Source organism: Topomyia yanbarensis, chromosome 2 (assembly GCF_030247195.1).
Source record: "Topomyia yanbarensis strain Yona2022 chromosome 2, ASM3024719v1, whole genome shotgun sequence".
Taxonomy (NCBI): domain Eukaryota; kingdom Metazoa; phylum Arthropoda; class Insecta; order Diptera; family Culicidae; genus Topomyia; species Topomyia yanbarensis.
The window spans coordinates 296,054,764-296,073,114 of NC_080671.1; the positions used below are offsets into that span (position 1 = coordinate 296,054,764).

At 36.9% G+C, this 18,351-nt stretch overlaps 1 protein-coding gene across 4 annotated transcripts in view; it reads left to right on the forward strand.

Moving 5' to 3' along the window:
• The window catches only part of LOC131683298 (transcription factor Sox-11-A), a 69,296-nt gene that overhangs the window by 25,218 nt on the left and 25,727 nt on the right, over positions 1–18,351 (forward strand). For all 4 annotated transcript variants that reach the window (XM_058965132.1, XM_058965133.1, XM_058965134.1 and 1 more), the window contains 3 exons: positions 22–890; positions 1,316–1,397; positions 1,453–1,834. In XM_058965132.1, the coding sequence (XP_058821115.1) occupies positions 178–890; positions 1,316–1,397; positions 1,453–1,834 (1,177 nt within the window). In that variant the 5' untranslated portion in view covers positions 22–177. The remainder of the gene's footprint in view (positions 1–21; positions 891–1,315; positions 1,398–1,452; positions 1,835–18,351) is intronic.

Here is an 18,351-nt window from a genome sequence, read left to right on the forward strand (position 1 = left end):
GTGTTTTTTATTTTGTTTCAGCAAAGCGCAACAAATATTTCATCAACGTTTTATATGAACAAGCCTTATATTCTTAATTGATGGTGCAAAAGAGAATGCCTCCCTAGACGGCTGACGATCGTAAAAAATCACTATCGGTCGTTTAAGGTTTTGTGTCGTGCACATAGAAAAATCGATATGATAAACAGCGTTAATAATGAACCGCTATCGTCTTCCGATATGTATGGAAACACCGTTGGATCGGCAAACCAGCAGCAGCAAACGGTAATTGGTGACGGAAACAATGGCAATAATAATCTTAAGTGCTACTTCAACAATAATACGGCCTCCGAGAACCAAAATTACAATTTGAATAGTCATCAAACCAAAAACGCTGCTTCGTACAGATTTACGCTGGAAAAAAATATAAATTTGTACAACTTCTATGCTAACAATAATAAACGTGATACAGCCAAAGATCTAAAAACCACATGCAGTACCGTTAGAGATATTATTGACCAAAAAGACACCACACAAAAAAATGTTGAAGAAAAGTCTACCATTATCTCTACCACACTGAGTACAAATTCTAGCAGGAACATGAATGACCTTCAAAACCAGCACCACAATTATTCTAAATCATATGACCGTCTGGAGACAAAAGTTGCACCTAATGGTAACTATTCGTCCAATGAGGATGACCATGTGCCTGATGATGAGCCTACAAATCCTTCCTGCAGTTCCAAGTTCTACATAAAGAAAGAGTTTAACATGAATGTTTGTGATAATCAAGTATTCCAAAACACAACTCCACCAGATCACCATGCCCGACGTCCAATGAATGCTTTCTTGATATTCTGCAAACGTCACAGAGCAATCGTAAGAGATAGACACCCGAATTTGGAGAACAGGTAGGGAATCAATTAGTTTTTATATTCTAGTTAATCAGCAGTTTTTAGGTGTAGCTGTAGTTTGAGTCCGTTGTGTTTGTATATAACTTTTTATTCAGTATCAATCAGATTGTTGAATACTTTACGATAGATAATGAAAATGATTTCAATGAGACTTAATTGAGATGAATATCATGTTCCAGTTTTAATCAAAAACATGATGTACCGACTAGATATGCACCGAATAGTAATATTCGGCCGAATACCGAATATTTAATGTATAATTATTCGGTGTACCGTATATTCGGCTTAAACCAAAATCGGCTGGTATTCGGCCCGAATATTCGGTCGACCGAATATTCGGTGCATCTCTAGTAAAGACTAAAAAATCTAAGTTTCACTCACCATTCTAATGTAACATTTTTTTGTTAATATTATTTTCGCAGATCGATCACTAAAATACTTGGTGACTGGTGGGCCAACTTAGAGAACGAGCAGAAGTCGAGCTACACAAAACTAGCCAAGCAGGTAAATCGAGCTTTTTTCTATTGATCTATTATAAAATTTCTGCTCATCTTCGCAGTACAAGGATGCATTTTTCACTGCTCATCCAGATTTCAAATGGTATAAGTTGCCTGCCCCTCCATTGCGTCCTCCAGGGATCCGACCAATTAAAGCGGGACCGATGAGTTTTGGGTCTGATGTCGAGTGCAACGATGGCCTTGTATATGAAGCTGTTCAAGTGAAGCTGGAAGAACACGACGAGAAAGACCAACGCACATTTAAACCTAAGGATGAGTTGATTATACCCAATTCTGAATACTTGTATGAGGAACCATTATCAATAGCAAAGGCGACGAGAAAGGATTCACAGATGGGTGTCTTCAAGTTGGCCGAGGCCGCTCAAATGGGCAGTTTGAATAGTTTGATGGCAGATTCGTATGATGAAACAGCCAACCAAACTGGTGAGAATGAATAATATTTTTGTCATTACTTTTTACACGAGGCAAAGTAATGTTGCCGTTCTACGTATAATTGAGCAACTGAAAATATAAGTCGCAAGGACAGAACATGCTTCGCAAACTCGTTTCACACATATTAGAATATATCGGAAACAAAACTTCAGGTATAAATATCGGACAGAAATCCTTCAGCATAAAAAAAGTAAAAAAGTTCTTACCCGTAACACCCGGCAAGGTTGAGCCATTAGTATAAAAACCGTTTAAAGTTAAATAAATCGCACGCAAGAGCATCCGTATATCGTGACGTTCAAGGTTAAACACGACTACTTTGTAAAAAAAAAATTCCGGTTTTTATACTGTAGGTTTTTTATCCGACTTTTTCTAAGAAGAGGCCCTGTCCGATTTTTATACTTGAAGATTGTATCCGGTTTTATTATTGTAATATATTTGAAGCAGGTTTTACGAAGCATATTCTGTTTTTGCGCCTTTTATTTTCGATCGCTCAATTGTCCCACTTATATAAGGAATCCCATGTGCAATTGTGAATGTAACTAGCTAGTAATAGCAACGTATCGCAGTGACGCTAGACGGACTCCTATCTGGGTCTAGTTAGTATAGGCTCCAGTGATACAATCAATTCTAATCAAAATCTTTTATGTGACGAGCTGGGTACTAGTTAGAGCCAGCCAGACGTTCTGCTAGGCTTACCGGGATAGATTTCAAAAAATATATTGATTTTTATTTATCTTTTGAATCTAACACTTAAAAAGGCAAACTAAAATGACTTCAAGAAACATCGCTCCTAAGTCCCGAGGAATTCAAAAGTCTTTTTGTCGTTTTATCAGTGAGAGAATCAAAAGCCCGCAAACGCCCGATCATTTGCATTTCAAATTACAATTTCAATAAGAACTGTAACTAGCCGGGCCTCTGAGACCCCTTACCTCTTTGAGGGGAAAAATACTGTTTCAGAATATCTTTCTTTATTGTTGTCAAGCAAATACTACGTTTTTCGTATTTATGAGCATGCTCTAATAAAACTTCATAATCTTTAAAAAATAAAATTTTGTGATGGAAAAATATCTCCATACGTCGCACAGTGGCAGGAGGCTGGCCAAAACCTCAAAAATTTATTTTTGAAATATTTATATTTTATATTTTTCCCAAATTTCTCATGTATTGAATGATGTATATTCAAAATTTTATGGTCATTGGATAAGAACAAGATTTTTAACAAGAGTTTAAACGTAGCAAAGTCCGGATTTTTTAATGATTTTCATTTCCGAAACCACCATTGCTCTGTTCACTTCATATGCATGTTGCTCTTTTGATTTTGGTCCGATTTTAGCACAACTACCCTCATTGTGTAGAGGAACGAAAGTAGTTGGTTAGTGAATAAAATACATTTGGTAAATTTGCTTGGAACTATGACTTTTTAGTTTAAATATGTTTGAGGTGGTCAGATCAAAAATACTTTTTTCACTAATGTATTCTGTACAAATTTCGGAAACATTTCGGAACGGTCACATAGTATACATTCTATGGGAAATAACCTCTACTTTTCGAATATCATGGTCTCGTTCTGCGCCTAGGTGCGCAAAAAGTTTTAAGGAGATTTTGAAGCTTTGTTGCTGATATGGAGGCGCATGGTGTTTTGTGTAAAATAGTTAGACAATCTACAGTAAACCAACACGTTATACAATGGATTTAAAGTAGTGTTCTTCATTTTTATGATATTGCTGACATTGGTGAACAGTAACGGAAAATCTATCATGAAAACGGAATCATAGTTATAAGAAAGGTTCAATGACACTGTATGGAAAAATGCATTTAATATTTTACGACTTTTGACATCAAAAATGAGCTCAGCACCTCAAAATTAGCTTAAATTGTGATTTTCAGCCAATTTGGGTAACATTTGAGGTTTTGTCCGACTTTTGTATGAAGACCCGCCACTGTGCGTCGTCGTTGTGTTAGCTTATGTCTACCAACATTTTGGTGTAAACTGAGTATCCCACATTACTTGTATGAAAAAGCTCTACAAAGTTGGGTTTTCACAATTCTAAAATTATGCTTGATTGCTGAGATATACACGCAGAAAAAGAGATTAATAGGTTCAATGAAACTATGTTTTAAATTCAATAAATAAAATTATTGGTCGGGAGACAATAAATTTATATATTGAATTCAATAAACTTTATTTATTCCCTCTCCTAGGTTGACGGGTTTGACGGTATTGCAAACATCTTCAAGCATATTTGAGCAGACACCTGCTTTAGGATGGTTATTGCATTGCGCCTCGATAGTGGTGCATCGAGGAGACCGAGAGGGCTTATGGGCCTTTTTTATGTTTTGTGTTTTTTCATACTCTGCACCAGCCCAAACTAACAGTCAACTAAGAGCCTGTTCACACTGGCATGGCCGATTGGCGGGTCGCCGTGGATTGACTTTTTCTGTGGGCTGTGTTTGCAGACACTGTTGAACAGCTTAACGGCAGTCTTTGTGTGCACGGCTCGCAGTGGAAGTCATTGTGTGTCGATTTATCGGTCGACCTCGGCGCACAGGCGCATTAAAAAAAAATAACAGTAGAACCCTATTAGTTGTGTTGTGTTGTAATAATTGTAGTTTTTGGTACTAGTGTACAATTGTGTGCTATCTGTGTATGTGGGCGTCTGAGTATTTGTGACATGTGGACCAGCGAATGGATGCAGAACTGGCTTATATGATGGAACAGTGGGTGATCCTTCTTGGGATTCGTTGGTCACTTTTTACTTGTGTTCAATTCGTGCATTCGATTCGATTCATTCGGATTGGATAAATGAAGGTACGATTGATTTACCGATGCACGTCAATCATCCATTCCCGTCCAGCATAGCATGAGAAACTTCTAACGGAGTTAATTGTCGTTAATGGTAAATATATATCATTTTCTGGCATTTGGACGATTCCAAGTAGTTTTATTGCATGGTACATGTGTGTGGTTCAATGAGGTTGTATACCATTCCCCCGAAAGCCATTTCCCAGCAAGCCATTCCCCAGAATTCCCTTCCCCAGAATGTACCATTCCCCAGAAAGACATTTCCCAGAATGTACCAATCCCTAGAAAACCATTATCCAGAATGCCACATTCCCCAGAAAGTCATTCCCCAGAAAGTCATTCCCCAGAATGCCCCATTCCCCAGAAAAGTTATCGGTTCTATAGCCACGTACAGAACAAGAGTAACTGAGCTTCAGGAATCAGAATATATTGGCTTAAAGGGCACGTTCCCCGTATGTAGTCTGTATTTGATGCCTGAACTGAGCTTATAGGCTTCATATTGTACATGAGTGCTGTTCAAAAGCCATTTTTGGCGAAATATTCGGCTGATATACAGCCTACTCCCACTTTTCTACCGCGCCTATGGAGGAATGTCAAAACAATTTGTGCACTGGTTGAGAAAAAAAAAACAAAATGAAAATGGAGAAGTTGTTTTTCTTTCTTTCTATCTTTCATGATCTATCAGCCACATGTGTTTAACCTTTTTTCAATACAGCGTTTGATCCAGGCTCGAACTTAAGCTTCTAGAAGCTATGGGATAAAGTTGTTCCAGTGCGCTTGCTGTTTGATTCATTTGGGCATTTGGTTATATGAATGATATTAAATCGAACGATTTTGATTAGAAGTTGATTTCACTCACTGACGACCAAAAGCATGGTTTTGCGATTTTTTTTCAAATTACCTCCTTTCCTACACAAAACTAAAATTTATTCATCGCAGTTTCCCATCATTTTATGGCTTAAAGATTTGATTCCCTTTAATTTGTTTATTGCTCCTAAGCCGATAAGCTTTTTTGTGCTTACAAAGTGCGCCATCTCATATTTGTTTTGATTTGGACTTCATTGTTTTTGATTAATAGAAATGTCAACCATTAACGGCGTTATAACGGCATTGCTGGCTACCGCTTACGGCTTACAACTACATAGTTTTTAGGCTCTAAAGTATAGCTTCATATACCCATATACGGTCTATTTTAATGCTTAATGTTCGTAATGCTTATGAACATTCGCAAAGCTTGTATACAACTTATAAACATTTGCAAAGTTGATATACAGCTTATAAACATTTGTGAAGCCCATATAAAGCTTATAAACATTGGACAGCTCTTATATAGTCAATATGCTGCTTACTTTAGTGCTTAGTGGTTTGCTGGGTCATTATTTGTGGTTATGCCAAAGGTTTACGCATACCTAATTAAAGGAACTTATGCGGTGTTAAGCTGCTGAGGATGTGCCGTCGAGAGCGGCGGCCTCTCGCAAGCAAACCTGTTATCCTCTCGTATAACCGGTTTACTCGAACATAGGACTTGGATCCTTCTTTCAAACATGAGCAGTTCTTTGAATTTGTACGCCAAGTAACTCTTGCACGCAAACTTGTGATCTTTTCGTCTGCCCGGTTTATTCAAACATATATGTTGATTCCGTATTTGGAGCTTTGGTTAAATCCATATTAAAATCGAAACGAATGCATATTTTGACAAATGGTTTCGTGGGTTTTTAGAGCATTTATCTTGCTTTTGTATTGGGAATGTTTCGTACGCAAATGTACGATCCACCCGATTGCTCGGTTTACTCAAATAGGTTGCACTAAATACATTCGAAAGTATTTTCATACCTTACGCCAAATGGTACTTTTACCACAGAGTTAGACATAATACTCGACAACAATTATTCGTCAATGTTAGCGATCATTTTGAATTGAATATATTATTAGTTGGGACTGTTATCGCATTTGCGATTATGGCGCTACTGACATATGTGCAAGTATACGGGGGATATACCAATTGCTCGTGGGCCTGAGGGCTGAGTAATTTGTAAATGAGTGGTTGGAAGCGTGTATAAAAGGTGTAGCTGGTGTTTTGGTCGAACTAGTGCAACGATATTTTTGCGAGGAGCCGCCGCTTTCGACGGCTTATCCGTACCAGCATCATGCATTGACTTAGGTAATGTACAAAGTTTTGGTTTCGCCACATAACCTTACTTACATAACACTGTTTCAATCTTTTAGATCCTAGGAAGGGGGCTACCGCTTTCTATGGTTTCTGTTGAATGGCACAGAAAAACACACCTGTACTGAATTTTGCGATTTGTCCTATATTGCTATTGTCTAATGCTGCTACCAGTGCACTTTTCGAGGGGAGCAATATGGGCAACATACTGAAAAAATGTTTTGATTTTCATCAAAAAAATTTCCCACTTCAAAAAAAATGTCTGGGAAATGGTTATAACTGTGGAATGAACTTATGAGCATTGGTTCATTCTGGATATGGTTTTCTGGAGAATAGTTCTTTCTGGGGAAAACACTTCGGTATCTTAGTTTCTGTGGAATGGTTTTTCGGGAAAGTCAGCTATTCTTTATTTAAATTCGGAATAAATAATGTCATCCTAACTTCCGGTTTCAACACAATGCAAATCATTTCAAATGTGACCGAATCGAAGAATGTCGTTCGATGGAAGTGGGTACGAGTCTAGGGGCAGATCACTCTAGCAATGTATAACAAATTTGCATCAAATTAGAAAAATGCATTTAATTTCCATTTTTGCATCAACTTTGCACTCCCTCGCAGAAAAGTTTGTTCAATAAACGTCCTACGCTGATACAAGTTGTTCGACGTTTTTTGGAATGTAAGGCTAGTTTTTTCGTAGGGTTTTGACGTCTTGCACGCAACGCAAAAGACATTGCACGCAAAGCAAAATACATTATGAATTTCTATTTTGATGGAAATAAATGCATTTAATTTCGCTGATTTTTAAAAATGCATCACAAGTGATCTGCCTCTTGGAACGAGTAGTACGTTTGAAAAGATCAAATCAATAAAAAAAGTTAAACTTTTCTGGGGAATTACTTTCTGGGAGATGGTGTATTCTGGGGTATGGAATTCTGGGGAATGGTACATTCTAGGAAATGACTTTCTGGGGAATAGTATATTCTGGGGGATGATTTTCTGGGGAGTGGAATTCTGGGGAATGGCTTTCTGGGGAATGATTTTCGGGGGAATAGTATACAATCGTTCAATTAATATTCAATAACAGTACTAACTCTACTCTTTATTTTATTTTATTTATTTTCGATCTCATGCGTCATATTCCTCTGATGACTTCTCCGAGATAATTTAACATGAAAAGGCAACATTGCTGTCAACAATGACTATTCGCTGCCATCAGACGTCGCCAGGTTTTAGAAAAATTGAGATGTACTTTCATACTAAATTGAATCAGATAAGTAGGAACGAACAACAAACTGTAAATAGCATATTACACATGTGTTATTTTAACATCATGCATATTTGTATTAACATATTATTTACAGGTAACACACATATCTCAACATGCAACACTTCCCATACACACGTAAACATTCACACACGCAAATATACAAATGCGACAGGTGACTGGGCCAAGTGCATTCACGCGTAGGATCTATCATATCGATGATCGCCTCGATTCTACGAAACCAGTGCACAATTAGGCTGGCATAAGCTAGTCTCGTCTGGTGAATGCACGTAACCTGGAAGCCCCAGACACGACAGGACGAGACGGACAGATGACGGACTGGACTCGACGGGGCCTAGTTCAGAGTTTTAGGCATTCTTCAATGCACGGCTAGCGACCTCAAAAAAAATATGAATTCATACTATCAACCAGATGTCATATTAACAACTTGGTACAAATCAACTTAAACATTCTAGAAGAGTTCACATTTACAGTCCCATAAAAGAAATATTCATTCAAGAAATCTTCGTATCTACTAATCTCTCTTTCATGTACGAGCGGAATAATTCATAAAATCGTGGACACAGAAGTAGCTTATTAACAGAACGGAAAAAGGACTAACAAAGAGGAAAAAAAATTAAAATCTGAAATCTAAAGAGGAGATTTGCAATGGCAAAGGTATATGAAATAGCAATAAGCGGTAAATATCAGCCTCAAGGTAAATTATGGAAACGCAAAGGTAAGAATGCATTACAACCAATAATAATAATAATGATACTGAATGATACTAAATAATTATTTGAATATTAAAAAAGGAGTTTAAATGGCGCCCATGCGCTAATTCGTCCTAGTTAAAATTTGGGTTGAGGGGGGCACGCATTTTTGGCCTAGGGCGAAATGCCGAGCAGACCGGTTCTACACCAAAAGGAAACTATAAGGAATAAACTTTATTTATTGTTTCAATAAAAAAAGTTATTGTTCCATTTTTTAATAAATATTTTATTGAAATTAAAACAAAATTACTGAAATTAAAAATGTTTTTATTGAAAGCAAAAATTTATTATTGTTGCAATAAAAAAATATTTTTAGACCAATAAGTTTGTTGTTTGAAGTAATAAACAAAAAATGATAGGATTCAATAACACATATTTTTTAAATATGCTTAATTTTCCTGTGTGTAACAATAAATGTGATGAGAAATGGTGAGTTTTTTTTGCTTCAAATCACTGTATCTTGGGATTGGCTCAAGTTTTATTGAAGTTTCAGATGTTTTTATGTGTTTATCACGTTTATTGTTTTATTGAAGTTTCAGATGTTTTTACATGTCTGAGGAATACACTGGCATAATAATTTTTAAAAGAAAAACGCATGTTTTGCGAAAAAAATGTGCAACCAGAAATAAAAATCAGTAAGAATAAAATTTTGGGTGTAATTAATAGAGATGCACCGAATATTCGGTCCACCGAATATTCGGGCCGAATACCAGCCGGTTTTGATTTAAGCCGAATATACGGTACGCCGAATAATAAAAACCGACTTTCGGCCGAATATGATAAGTAATGGTCTAATATTCATGAAATATTTAAAAGAAACAAAATAAAAGAAAATACATAGGTATATACAAAATACTAGAGATGCACCGAATATTCGGTCGACCAAATATTCGGGCCGAATACCAGCCGATTTTAACTTCACCCGAATATTCGGTACGCCGAATAATTAAACATTAAATATTCGGTATTCGGCTGAAAGCCGAATAGTACTATTCGGTGCATCTCTAGTAATTAACAATTTTCCTGTTTGATATAGTAATAAACAAGATTCAAGTTTGATTCAGTCAATACTGTTGTTTGAAATTACCAACAAATTTGCTTGTTGGCTTTTCAATAGTTTCAACAAACATTTCGTTTGAAACAAGAAAATCAGTTTTACCGAACAAACAAGTTCGAAGAAACAAAAAAATATCTACAATATTAACCATTTTTGATTTTTGCTGAAGCAATAAAGTTTCTGTCTCTTTTGTTTTCACAGTTACAAGCAATTTTCAAATCAAAAACCTGTTTTAATCCACCTAGCTGGTTCGTACAATATAACATTATAGAAATGTCTTTCATTCTTTTTACACTTGGTAAGTATATATAAGAGCACCTTTTTGCATTCATCGCGGTATCGCTTTGAATCGGAGTTTTCTATGTAATCTATGTAATCGCACTCCACAACCCGTAACTCCGGAGCCGGAAGTCGGATGGAGATGGAATTTAATATCAGTTTCCGAGGACGCAACACCTTTCATTTGAGACTAAGTTGATCAAATCGATCTAGCCATTTTCGAGAAACCAATATAATTGTTATTCTGAATTTGGATGCTTCCGGATCCGTCAATGGTGGCCAGTGTGGCCAAAGAGACTTTGAATGACTGTTGGTGACCTAGATCTACAAATTCAACAGCTGTGTTTACATTTTGGAAAAAAATTCACCTTTTTACATTCATCACAGAATTTGTTAGAATCGGGATTTGCTGCGTGATCGTACGTATCACCCTGTAATTCAGGAACTAGAACTCGGATCCACACAAAATCCAACAGCAGCTGATGAACCTTTCATTTAAAATCAAGTTTGTCAAAATCGGTTCATTGTAACCATTAGAGATGCACCGAATAGTACTATTCGGCTTTCAGCCGAATACCGAATATTTAATGTTTAATTATTCGGCGTACCGAATATTCGGGTGAAGTTAAAATCGGCTGGTATTCGGCCCGAATATTTGGTCGACCGAATATTCGGTGCATCTCTAGTATTTTGTATATACCTATGTATTTTCTTTTATTTTGTTTCTTTTAAATATTTCATGAATATTAGACCATTACTTATCATATTCGGCCGAAAGTCGGTTTTTATTATTCGGCGTACCGTATATTCGGCTTAATTCAAAGCCGGCTGGTATTCGGCCCGAATATTCGGTGGACCGAATATTCGGTGCATCTCTAGTAACCATACTCTTCAACTCGTAATCCGGAACAAGATGTCGGTTGAAAATGAAATTCAATAGCAACCTATGGGAATATTATACCTTCCATTTGAATCTTAGTTTGTAAAAATTGGTTCAGCCATCTCCGAGAAACCGATGTGGACATTTTGTTAACAAATCCGCACATACACACACATACATACATACACACATATATACATACATACATACACACATGCATACATACACACATATATACACACATACATACACACATACATACACACAGATATTTTGCGATCTCGGCGAACTGAGTCGAATGTTATATGAGACTCGGCTCTCCGGGCCTCGGTTAGAAAGTCGGTTTTGGAGCAATTGCATAACCTTTCTATATGAGAAAGGCAAAAGAATAATATTTAATTAGCTTAATCAGCATGAGTTCAATGTTATCTTCATGTGCTTATATTTTGAAATGTTGGTGGAATGGGTTTGAAAGTGGATGGAATGGGGGGTTAGTAGAGTGGGAGTGGAGGATGCGTCAGAAATCCTTCATCTTATTTCGGTATACGCGGTGGATGAAGGAAATGCGGAGGTGAGGGTGGTCCAAGGGGAGGGGAGTGATAAAGGAGGGAGGTGTAAGGGCAAGGTGGGGGGAGGGGCGGCGACGCAATGCTCAACTGCATATTTTGCCTTCCATTTGAGACTTGGTTTGAGAAAATCGGTTCAGTCATCACCGAAGAACCGATGTGACTTTAATTGTGGAATACGCCCGGAATTCCGGACTTCCGGAATCGTCGATAGTGGACAATATACTCAAAGAATGTTTGATTGGCAATCAGTGATCTAGATCTGCGATTAGAAGTAATTTGGTGACCATTTCAATAGTTTTTAGCCTCTGAGGTATTACGATTGTACCGATTTATATGGGAAATTCCAGTGTATCCTTACTAACACCCCTGTAACTCCGGATGCAAGAGTCAGAACCGAATGAAATTCAGCAGCAGTCAATGGTATTACTGTATCTTTCATTTGAAATCAAGTTTGTAAAAATCGGTAGAGAATTCGTTGGGGAATGGGTGTGATATTAGCTTAGGAACATGGCGGGTTCCCCGGGGGCGTCATGAACCGTCATAGATGGCCAATGTGGTCAAAGCTGCTTTGATTGATCATTAGTGATCCAGACCTGCAAACTAGAGTAATGTTACATCTATTTTAATATGTTTTACATCATTTGAACATCATGGTGGTACCAGTTTATATGGGAATTTGCTGTGTGACCGCATTCTTCACCACGTAACTCCGGAACCGGAAGTCGGATCAACTAAAAATTCAATAGCAGCTCATGGGAGCGTTATACCTTTCAGATGAAACTAAGTTTGCGAAAATCGGTTCAGTCATCTCTGAGAAAATTGTGTGAGTTTAAATGACACACACACATACATACACACACAGATATTTGCCGATCTCGACGAACTGAATCGAATGGTGTATGACACTCAGCCCTCTGGGCCTCGGTTAAAAAGTCAATTTTTACAGTGATTGCATAGCCTTTCTTTATATGAGAAAGGCAAAAAGATTTTTTTCAATCTGTTAGTTTCATTTAAAAAAAATGAAAAAACTACGAGAGGGTCATTTCTTTAACAAAATTTATGAATTTTTCAAAATGGCATATTTTTCAACAAAAATCGTTGCAGCTTCAGCAAAAAAATGCGCCATATAAAGGTCCAAAAGTGCCACGAACAAAGTATTTACGATAAATCTATGTAGGAAATGACAAATGAAAAATAGTGTTTATATCATCAATATCATCTGGAGAATCGGATAATGGAGATGAAGCATGAGAATTTAGGATGAAACTGGAACTGGATTTAGGAAACTGTCCTGATCAGCATCGCGAGATCGGAGAACTTGTCGATCAAGGATGAATCAGCATGGCTGATAAGGAGTGCAATTGCAACGCGGGATTCCTGAAGCATTTGTCTAGAAGGCTGCGAAATCACACACTGCGGCCATAGCTAAACGGGTATTGTGGCGTAGCTCGGACCATGCCACCATAACTTCCAATTTACTTGCCAAGAAATTCGATCAGCGGGGTTCAAATCGGTAGTAACATGCATCCACTCTGATTCCTTAGGTGTTGTATTTCCGCCACATGATTTAAGACAAAAGCCTTCCAGGTGTTGGACTGCGATTTGATCCAGTGAAGCACGATTGTGGAGTCGGTCCAATAGGTGACTAGGTTAGAATACTCGCTTGTTCTATGAATATTGTCGATTAGTTGACTTCCCAAAAGCGCTCCAAAAAGTTACAGCCTTAGAATCGTTTGTCCTCGTAGAGGAACGACACGAGCCTTTGAAGTGAGCAATCGAGAGTGGAGCTTCCCAGTTTCATCTGACAACGTAGAAACAGCATCTGTATCCGCGCTGGGATGCGTAGCATAAACAGTGCAGATTATATTCACGTCTGGTATTGAACAAAACTCTCCGTGAAATGTCTATTGAACGAAGTTGGTTGATATCTGAACGGTAATTCCTCCACCAAACTAAACACTAAAAATGTTGTGGGAGTGATGTTCACAAAATTACACAAATAATATGATTACGGATCAAAAGCCAACTGTCAAAATTCTCTTTAAAAGGAAATTCCGGACAAAACGTTACTGTCCAAACACCGTTCACAGCAGTTAATGAAAGAGAAAACTTTTCTCTTTTGTTTACTATAGACATCTGAGTGAGTAACGGTTTGTCCGGAATTTCCTTTCAAAGAGAATTTCGACAGTTGGTTTTTAAGCCGTAATCATATGTTTGTCGAGAATTTTGGAATAAAAATATTGAAAAAACTCTTCATTGACTCCTACTCTGAAAAAAATCGATTTTAATAATTTAAAGTCGATTTACTAAAAAACCCCATCTTTGATTTGGATGAAAATTTGTTCCAAGATAGGTAATTATGTTCCCTAGCTACCGTCAAAAATTCAAGTTGGGCACTTTCAAGAAAAAAAGTTATTTAAAAAACATTCCTTGTCCAAAACGATTTTTTTAGTATATTTGTATCGAAAACTAAACCAATAAAAGTCATAATCATCTCAGAATCCAATTTCCCAACAGCTAGTTGCCTGATACATGCAAAAAGTATCAGTAACGAATTTGGTTATATTCATAACAAACTTGAATGTAATCTTTCAAATGAGCACAAAAATTATTCAACTCTAAAAGGCTTCTACTTTTGCATTTTTTTAAATAATTAGCACGATGACGAAGTCGACCGATAAATCGACACACAATGACCTCCACTGCGAGCCATGTCCAACAACACAGACCAGTGGTCGTTTGTTTGAGCAGGTGCGGAATATGAGAAAACTGCACACTTAAAAAAGGTCCATAAGCTCTCTCAGTCTCATGGATGCATTACTATCCATGCGTAATGCAATAACCATCTTAAAACAATTGTCTGTCAGAGGTTCTTTAGTACTGATGCACGCAATATGCTTGATGATGTTTGCAATACCGTCAAACCCCTCAATCTAGGGGGAATTCAAGGTAGGCCTTTTTTAAAACAAAAAATGAGAATAACTCAAGAACTTTTCGATATATCAAATCATTCAGTTAAAAAAAAGGTGTATTTCTATGATGGTAACTATTTTGTGGAACTGAAATATTTGAGAATCTTTTTTTCGAGAGTTGTCCTACTGGAGTTGTAGAGCTAGGTGCTCGGAAGGGCTCCCCGTCAGAATCACACACTACTATTGCAGACGAGACAAGCAACGTTGCCCACTAAAACACTGCTTAAGGCTAATTGCAGCGGGCCGTGATTTTGCGATCGCGTATATCATCGCGAAGGGCTCGAGCATTTGCACGCTAAAGTGTTTAATCGCGTGTGCGTTTGTATGTTGCGTGTGCTAACGTGTATGTATCTTCGCATGCATAAATTCGATTTTATAACCGTGTGCCTTTCGCACATTCGCGTGTGTTCTTGGATGATCGCGCGCGAACGGTGTTATAGTTAATTTTCGTTGTACGGTTTAGACGTTAGAAGAAGGAAAGATCTTCCATTACACTGAAGTTCCCGGTCATGTTGCCATGGAACGTGTTGTCCAGTGGATATGAGGGCTGTCTTTTTTAATTGGTTTAATTAAAGGTATGGACCTAGTCTGCTGATACCAAAGATAGAAACTTCCGGAAGTGACCGATTAATGATCGTGCGCGGGAGTAGTTAGGTTCACGCTTGAGATTGCGTTTGAAAATTTATAAGCGCTGAGACGTTCACCTGATAATCGGGATGTTATCATGTTTGAGAGATCGTGCGTGTAGGTGCCGTGGATGGTAGCGAAGGCCTCAAACATTTGTACGTTAAAGGGTTTGTCACGTGATCCTTCCTCAGAACTAAATAAGAAAATAATGAAGCAATAATGGAATATTTGTTTAATGACATAAACTCTTTTCAATGGGATTCTTGATTTATAAAAATATACTTAGTTTCTGAATTAGATAATATCTTTTCACAAACTGAGTTTTATTCTATTCTTAGATGATTATGATTTTCATTGGTTTAGTTTTCGATAAAAATACACTGGGAAAAAAATTCAGATTGGACAAGGATTTTTTTTTAAAATAAACTTTTTTCATTGACAGTGCCCAACATATATTTTTGACGGTAGATGGGGAACATAATCACCTATCTTAGAACAAAATTTCATCCAGATCCAAAATGGGGTTTTTTTTTATTAAATCGAGTTTAAATTTTTCAAATCGTTTTTTTTCAGTGTGGGAGTCGATGTAGAATTTTTCAATATTTTTATTCAAAAATTTGACTAATTTTGTGAAAATCACTTCTACAAATTTTTTTGGCAGGATTTGTCTTTTTTAGACTATAGCCATTTGAAAAAAAACTTAGTAAAAAAAGTTGGACCCTTTTCAAAAGACAGTCTAGAACATTTTTGGAAAAACAAAGAATGCAAAGTGGCTTTTTGTGCCAAAGTCTTTATGTACAGAAAGTTTAATTAAAATCTCCCCCCCCCCTCAAAGTTTCATTAAAATCTCCCCCCCAAACACCAAATTGTCTGGTCGTGACAATCTGGTATATACAGTGCTACCTAGCGGTGTAATCACGGCCAAGTGGGCTTTCTTCATGTAAATGTAAAATGCTAAACTGAAAGTCGCCTTCCTGGTGTTCAGAATGGTGCCAAAGATCGATCTCTGGTATCTATTCGTAAAGCCTAAAGCCCGTTCCAAAATACCCATATTGATTAGGTTATTGATAGCGGTAAGCTTGAAGCTAGTTGGTACCGCCGCACGGTACTATCTTTGATTTTAGGCCTGAGTTTAGTCCGGTCTAAGACGTTAGTGCCTGTCATCGCAGAAATGGCTGCATCCTGAAGCCAAATGAAAACAGTGTAAAGGGGCGCCAATTCCTCTTGCATACATCTCAATAATTTGAATCAACTTTTTGACCTTTATGTGCAATATTATGGCCCATGTTGCACACAAACCATATGAGGGCAAGTAAGCAAGTTTTATCCCGTACGAAAAACTGGTATAATCGAGTTTTAAATGTCATTTTTTATATTCTTTATCATCCAATCCATAAGGTGCTGCACGCTCATTTGAAAATACCATGTCGAAGAGTTATATTGCAGGTTAGCAGAAGTCGAATCATTTTGAATCTAACCGTAGAACGAAATTTTATAATTGGATGCAGAGCTGAATTAAATAAAAATTGTTTTCGTTCGTTAGTTTACTTATGGCTATCAAAATGAGTGAAGCTGTTTAATTTAACCACAAGTTTTTAGTTAGTTTAACTAGAGGAAAAGAAAAGAATATATAATCACAATGTGTATCCTTTTCCACTTATATCTTCCCGCAAAGAACACAATAAGCAAGTGGAAGTTTTCTTATATTTTTACTGCTTTCGAAAGAAACTAAGAATAAATAAAAGATTGTAAATAAAGCCATGTCATACAACCTAAGGAACACTATGAAGGCAAACAATCTGCTACAAATATTCTTATTCTGATCGTTATTTAAATAATATCGAAACTTGCTTATATTGTTTCACTATTTATAATTTTCCATCAGATCTTGGACGATTAGCATTTCCACTGTAGAACAAATTGTCGTTTAATTCTTAGTGATAGAACAGAAATGCACAGGGTTTGAAAGAAGTTGTGAAAGTTGAGACTGGACAAATGACTTGGAAAAATGACACAAAAAGTTGAATGCGGAAGAATCGCCTAAATCGTGTCGGAACTTAAGGGGGTTGTGTAAAGTATTATCGGCAAAAAATTGGATTCCTTAATTTTTTTTTCGATGCAAAGGTTGTCTATTCAGTCAGGTTCCACGTCGAAAACTGGTTTTGCGGTGTACACCATAACTCAAAATCTGCTGGACCAATCGCTGATACATTTGCATAGTTGTTTTAAACATCATTCCACAAGTAACTAATGGAGCTTTTATTTCTTGGTCGACTTTTGAACTTTTCGTAGCACTGTGAAGCCAAAGTCCGATTATTGCTAAAAACGATGAAAATGCTATTGAAAAAATAATATCAAGCATTTTGCAAAAAGCTTTTGTAGTTACCTGGGCAATGATGTGAAGAAGAAAAACTGCAAAATTCAGTACGATTGGTCAGGAAATTTTGAGTTACGGTTTACATCGCATTTTGTCGAGGTGCCTCCTGAAGATTCACCGTCTGCATCAAGTGTCAGGTTCAATTTGTTAAGTTATATCTGTCAATTGATTACCAGACAGATTGCAGACTATAGGAAGTAAGTAATTGTAATTTATTATTTTGTAACCGGGATTTGAAGCTTTCTCAATTTTCGCACGACGTCGCAAAATTTCGTTCAACTGAACGTTTCAGCAAACCAAGATGTTGAAAGCTCAGCAATTTGGATTTAACCCATTTGACAGATTTACTTCGTTGAAAATCAGCTTTTGAAGTTGTCAAATTCTCAGCTCAATTACTGAACTTTTGGTATTTCAGGCTTGATTAGGTAATCGGGCTGATAATTTGAATTACTTCATTTTCAGCAAGTATCTCTGCCAAATTCTATATGCATGGTTAGTGGAGTAGTTGGGTAGGATGGTATAATAAGCCCCACCTATGGCTAAAATGTCATATTTCTTTTCCAATGACCACATAATTATCTGAAGCAAATAAATAATTGTTTTTGGCTTTTTCATGTGCCGCAGAACAGCAACTAATACAAACGTTTCCAAAAAAGGTAAGCTTTCATTATTGTTGTGTAAACATTTGATTTAATTTGAAATAGTCAGATTTGGCTGAATTGTCTGACTACTAAATATAA